The sequence below is a fragment of the Phalaenopsis equestris genome, unplaced genomic scaffold (genome assembly GCF_001263595.1).
Source record: "Phalaenopsis equestris unplaced genomic scaffold, ASM126359v1 Scaffold000154, whole genome shotgun sequence".
NCBI classification, from domain to species: Eukaryota; Viridiplantae; Streptophyta; class Magnoliopsida; order Asparagales; family Orchidaceae; genus Phalaenopsis; species Phalaenopsis equestris.
Genome location: NW_018164596.1, coordinates 67,117 through 74,122, shown reverse-complemented (window position 1 = coordinate 74,122; position 7,006 = coordinate 67,117). Strand labels below are relative to the sequence as shown.

At 36.3% G+C, this 7,006-nt stretch overlaps 1 protein-coding gene across 1 annotated transcript in view; it reads left to right on the top strand.

Moving 5' to 3' along the window:
* Positions 1–5,626: 5,626 nt before the first annotated feature.
* Positions 5,627–7,006, top strand: part of LOC110021963 — an 11,288-nt gene continuing 9,908 nt past the window's right edge. The window contains exon 1 of the mRNA XM_020720703.1: positions 5,627–5,954. Within this exon, the coding sequence (XP_020576362.1) occupies positions 5,915–5,954 (40 nt within the window). The 5' untranslated portion in view covers positions 5,627–5,914. The remainder of the gene's footprint in view (positions 5,955–7,006) is intronic.

Below are 7,006 nucleotides of genomic sequence, written 5' to 3'. Positions count from 1 at the left end.
TCTCCCAAGCTTCATATATTGACTCTCCATCAATCTGACATAACGATGTTATGTCATTTCTTAGTTTAGCAGTTTTGGATAGAGGGAAATATTTGGATAGAAATTTCTGTGACAGTTCTCCCCAAGTTCTAATAGATCCAGGTGCTAATGAGTTTAACCACATCTTAGCCTTATCCCTCAGTGAAAAAGGAAAAAGTATAAGTCTAACAACACCGTTTGAGACTCTGTCATATTTAAAAGTAGCACATAGTTCTAAAAAACTAGCGAGGTGTAAATTAGGATCTTCATTTGGTGTACCCTGAATTGATTGTTTTGTACTATTTGGATAAAAGCAGGTTTAAGCTCAAATGAATTAGCAACTACATCAGGATTTTGGATAGATAAGTGAATTTCATCTGCTGTAGGATTTGTATAATCTCTTAGGGGTCTAGGTTGGTGTTCATTTTCTATTCATTGATTGTTCAATTTTTTTTCCATTGTATCACAATTTCTAGGTTCTCTTCTTTATCTTCTAATCTTTCTAACAGTGCGTTCTAATTCTGAATCGTAAGGTATAAGATTTCCAGGTCTAAATTTATGCATACAATTTGAAATTAGTACATTGTAATGTAATTAACTAAATATAAAATTAAGTTACAATTTAAGTAAAAACTTTCTAATAATTCTAATTTGTCCGTTACTCTTATACTCCCCGACAACGGTGCAAAAAACCAAAAGACTTGACCGACTTTTTGTAAATTGACAAATATAAGAATTTGATGGCGCTATTAGAAGATTTAAATTCCAGCAACAACACCCAAAAACTTGACTGCGACTTTATATATGTGTTTGATTTGATAAAGATGTGTAAATATAATATTCAATAATGTTAAAGTCGAATTTGTCAACGCAAGCATACGTATCACTCAAGTAATATAGGGCTCTAATGAAGTCCTAGATATCGATCCCACAGGGAGAAGTTAGAACTACGGACTAAGATTTTATAAAAAGCAATACTTCAATTACAACAACGAAGTTCAATTTGCTTATCTGTACTAATAAATTGAAATAAATACGTAATTTTAATAACTCTTAAACAACTAATTATACTAATGAGATTTTTAATGTGATATTGAATATATAAGAAAGCATCCTTCTCTTTGTCAAGAAATTATAGTGAATGGATAAAGTGAATCAATTCAGTTTGTATTGTGCCAAATAGGAGCACACCTATTCTTTACCCTTTGGTCCAGGCATAAAGAACAATGAATAATCCTACGCTTGTTTATTGATTCTGCAGCTAGGTTGGGAGGATACCGGCTCTCAGTTCGGAGTTCCCACGTTCCCTTCGCCTGAGGACTAACATCTACACTACAGCACCCAAACGATAGGACTAAATTGGGGATTTTAGTCTGTCACTCTAAAATCTCCAATTCTATGCCTGTTAAAATCAATTGACCAGATTGAAAGTAAATTAAGATCGAAGTGAAAAGATCATCACAATTTCTTAAGCATTTTCATGGCTTTACCAATTCAAATCATCATTTCACAAATCTCGAGATAAGGATAAAGACAGAGAAAACTACTCAGATCTCATGGGGAAAATGCAACAAAACTCAGAATTCATATATAAATTCAAAGTCATACAAACTACAACTAATAAATAAATTTATCTGTAATTTCTCCCCAAGAAAACTCCTCGAAGTTCCTCTGAATCTCTTCTTTTCTTTACAGCACACAAAACTCCTCTTCGAAATAGCAAGGAGGAAGAAATCTCTTACTTTCTCTCTACTCTTACAATCTCTGGAAGAATTCCTCACAATTTTCACACTCTAATGGAACCTTTCTAACCTTCAGGAACTCTAGAGCTCTCTCCACCTCCTCTAGACTCTCCTATTTTCGGACAAAATCTTCCCTTTAATGATGTGGATGAGTTTTCCCAAGAGTTGCTTAAGCACCGCTCCAAAATCTGGTCTTATCCAATGCACAAGTATACATAACCGTCGATCTCTCCGGCAGGCTTCTGGAGAATTTTGTCCTGTAGCCTTGGGAAAAGCTTGCGTCGGCAGCGTCGATGGCGCCGTTGGTGCCCTAGTTCAAATCTCCACATTTTGGTCATTTTCGCTCCAAATTCGCTACATTTTGCATCTTTTTGCTCCATTGACCATAATTTATCATTCCTGCAACAAAACATCAAAAATACCTTTCTTTAAAGTGCAATATCATCAAAAATAGTATAAAATAGGTATGAAAATCTCAACATATTTTTCTTTGGTCATAACTCTTCTCTCTTTGGCCATGGAGGGGCTGATTAAATAGAGGAGTTCGGGCTGGTCACCAGGACTAATTGATGGGTGCAAAATGGTGCTTAGGTGGAGGGCTGAGGAGCTCTAAGGAGCTATTAGGATGAGTTGGCCTCTAGAGTTGAAATTGAGTTTGATTTAGGGGTGCTGGCTGTCGGTTTTAGAGTTTTCTAGCCACTAGGTCTGTTGACAGGGCCAGGGGTGGTGGCCAAGTGGTCAGGTGAGCCAGGCAGAGGGTTAATTATGGTTAACCCTTAATGACAAGTGCTGATGGGGGAGATATTTTGGTTAAGGCCCAAAAATGAGATATGATCACATAAATTAGGGGACCCTTGGTCCATAGCTCACTTGAGTGGTTTAAGTAGATTTAGCCTGGTCAATTGAGTGTGTTTAGTGGTTGTGGTGACATTAATTTGGTGACTTTAGCATGACTACGTCAATTTTGGTGCATGGGTTAAATTTGGGTCAAAATGACTAAAATTTGAGTTTGGGTTAGGCTATCTATGATGTTAAGCTTAATTGTATATTTAATTGTCATATTGATTTTAGAAAAGATTTGAAGTGATTATGAGCTGATTTGGAGGTTCAATTTGAAGGAATTTGGGCATTTGATCAATTTGGAGATGTCTGGTTAAACTTGGGTTTAGGTTAGGCTTGAGTTGGGCTAAGTCCAAATTAAGGGTTCAAAATGGTCTAGGGGGATGTTATGAAGAGTTCTCAACATTAATTGGGTGTCAGTTTTAGGTATTGGGCATTCAATTTGGTGACATTTGGAGAAATAACTAAATTGGGAAATTTAGGGATTTTGAATGTGGGTTGAAATTGAGGTTTGACCAAGGCCAATTGAAGATCCAATTTGATGTGTAGAATTTTTAGAAAGAATTTAGGATTCAAATTGGAGCAATTGAGGGGATCATATGGTTCAATTAGGTAAGATTAAGTCATAGGGCCAAAATTGGGGATTTTGCTTTGGATCAAAATTGAGCTCAATGCATGGGTCAATTAGGCTTGGATTTGGTTTGGATTGATCATATGAAATATTAATTTGAGTTTAAGATTGAAATTGATGGGAATTAGGGCCAAATTGAAGGACATTTGAGGTGAATTTGAGGAAATTGGATTTGAGGTGAATTTGAGAGGTGAATTTGAGGAAATTGGGTCTTTAAAAGCAATTTGGGGGTTTTGGTCAAAATGGTAAAATTGGCCAAATTGGGTTCAATTGAAAGGTCCAAATTGGTTTTGAAGATATTTGAAGCGATTTTGGATGTTTTGTGAAAGTTTGGGGAGCCAAGGGTATTTTTGTAAGTTTGGCAAATTTGATGGTATTTTGGTAATTTATGCAATTTTGGTAATTTCAAATGGTTTGAAATGATTTTTGAACAAATTTGGGTATCTTGAGTGAAATTGAGAATTTTGGTCAAATTTAGGGTTTCAAGGGTATTTAGGTAGTTTGGGTGGATTTGGGGCAAGAGGTCAAGTTGGATTTTTTTGGTAGAATTGGGGTGCCAACCACTATGTATGAACCATGGACCAATGAAATCCACATTTGGTTCCTCTATGTATTGGTCTTAGCTAAACCCTAGCCTAGGGCTAGTGAGTTTAGGGGAGCATCTATATGAGTCTCCCAAAAGATCAAAGGATCAAAGTCAACAATTAAGGTTTAAGGCTGTAAGTGAATATAGAAGGTAGTGAGTGTAAGTGAGTAAACTAGCTCCAGACCAACACCTAGGGTCAGTCATAAGGTCAAGCAATCCTATGGGGACTCTCCTTGAGATTCTCCATACTGACCCCCACCTATTAAGTGCTAAAGGTTAGGATCAATATATGGAACTTCAAGTTGAGGAAGGAAGAGTTTATTCTAATTAATGGTGAGGGTTCATTTTCTAATTTTCTAGGAATAGTCAACATGAAAGTCCTATGACTTGACCTTAGACTACCAAAGAAGCAACACTAAACCTCAACCAAAAGTGAGATCAACAAAATATTTATAACACTTGGGTGATCTTTTAATATTTTTTTCATCAGAAAAGTTTATCGGAGCTCAATATCTTATCCTTTTGTATTTTCCTCTTGTGCTTCTTTTACTGGTGAGTGGTTCTTCATTTTATTTTGGTTTTTATTTTTTTGTTGTTGTGATCTTGATTTTGTTTGGTATTGTTTATTGATGTCTATTTATTTTGATCTACTTTTGCTTCAACTTCCTTGAATTTGGTTTGGTTGTTGTTTTCTTTTAGCACACCTCATCTTAGTTGTTATAACATCTAACATGGAAGCTTTAGGAATCCCTTTCGGTGTTGTTTGGTGAAGTTAGATTTCACAGATCTATCTTTTTTTTGCTGTGGAGCTGTATTGAGCTGTTTTCTAGTGTGAATTATGGTGTTGATTTTGGATTTGAGTTGGTGTCGATCGATATTGACTGCCTGTACTCGAATTGGAGACTTTTGAATATAAATATGCTATCAGATCAACTATATGATATCTCTCTACTCATTCTACTCAATGGAATTGTTTTGGTGTCGTTGTTCTTTTGAATGTGCTATTATGTCTCTCTTTAGGGTTTTGGATTCTCTGATTTACTGATTTATTGCATTTGCTTTTGGATTTGTGACTTCATATTTCATTTTTCTTAGTCACTTTTATTTGCTTTTGTATCTGGTTGCTTTGTAGGGTTTGTCGTTTTACTTTTTTGTGTGGAGATTATTTTTATGAGTTATCGATTGTATTTTTTTTTGGTAAAAAAAAAAAGAAAAGAGAGAAAAAAAGAGTGCTTGATTTAGGTTTTACATAGATAAGAGCCAATTCTTATATATTTAAATATCTCATCAAAAAATTATTTTTACATTTATACCACTTAATTATTTGTATCACATAAGTTTAATTACATATATGCAAATTATTACATCCGGGCTCCGGACGTAGAGACATGTCCGGAGTCCAATGAATCACCTCCATGTGGAGCTGACAAAAAAAAACTCGTTTTCTTGTGATCCGGCCCGGTAACACTGGAGAATGTTCATCCCGTGTTATTCCACGTTATTCACGTGTTATTGTGATAGTATTAATGTGTTATTGTGTTATTATAACACCGAAAATATTCTTAGAACACAATAATATATGAATACTACCACAATAACAACTGAATAATGCAGAATAATATAGGGAAATATTCTCTTATGCTACAACAAATTTTTTTTTTAATTTTTCTGTCGCAATCATCTGACATGATTTTGTTAGATTCTGGACATATCTGTACGTGCGCGAAGTGCGGACGGAATATTTGTTCTGAGCAGGGTATAAAATTTTATTTGGAGATTTTAGGTTCAGGCCGGATTTGACAGAAACACGCGTTGAGCAAGTCGGGTCAGATCGGCCCAGCCAAATTTCCCGCCCATTCTTAGCGGGGTATGTAATTGTGGAGAAGGGAAGGAAGGAAAAGGTATCGCAGCATCGATGTTTATCGCACTCAATACCTCTCTCACCAGCGACGCAAACGTTGAAGACCACAATGGCAGGCATCTTCGATTCTTCCAGCTCTGCTCTTTAAATCCGCCTTCCCACCAGCAATGTTCTAGGGTTTCGTCGATTTCGGAGAGGTGAAGAAATAGGGTCGTAGGTTTTTAATTGTCGTCACCATGGGACAAACTCTCTGCGTTCTACGGGATAAAGCTCAGGGTAAACTCCTCGCTTTCCCTTCTGATTTATCTAACTGCTAGGATTGATAGTTGTGATTATTCCGTTTGAAGCTCAAACGTGCTCAGTGATCGTTGGAGCTCGTATAGATTCGAGATTTAAATCAATTTTTTCTATTAGATTGGAGGATTACAACAACAACAACAACAAAGCCTTAATCCCACTACGTGGGGTCGGCTACATGAATCCTTTTTCTCCATTGCGTCCTATTTAGTGACATATTTTCATTAAGTTCTAGTAAATTAAGATCATTTTTAATACAATAAGCCCAAGTCTTCCTAGGTCTACCTCTGCCTTTCTTAACACAAGTCGAATTTAAAACATCTACTCTCCTAATCGGATCATCTAATGGTTGACGTTTAATATGACCAAACCATCTAAGACGACTTTCTCTAATTTTGTCTGTCACAGGAGCTACACCAACCCTATCACGAATATATTCATTCCGCATTTTGTCTCTAAGTGTAAAGCCACTCATCCACCTAATCATTCTCATCTCGGCAACACTTAACTTATTATTATGCTTCTCTTTTAAAGGCCAACATTCAACGCCATAGAGCATTGCAGGTCTCACCACCGTCTTATAAAATTTTCCTTTCAGTCTTAGCGGTACTTTTCTATCACACAAAAGGCCCGAAGCATTCCTCCACTTCAACCAACCAACTTGAATTCTACTATTAACATCCCCATCTATATCACCATCGCTTTGGACAACGGACCCAAGATATCTAAATCGTTCACACCTTTTAATAATTTGATCAAACCAACTTATTAAACCAAATAACAATGAAAAAATAAATATTATTACCAACTTCCAATAGAAAATTACAACAAACAAACATAAATCTGAAATTGCAACAAACAACAACACAAATTCACCCTAGGATTAGATCCAGAGGTGGTAGTGGTCAGCAAAGTGAATTGGTAGGGACAGCAGGCTGCTGAAAGAGCAGAAAAACAGCAAGCTTGTTGTTTTCTAGATGATGGCAGCGAAGGAAAGGGGGTGGCAAAGGTAGGGATGGCTGGAACAGCAG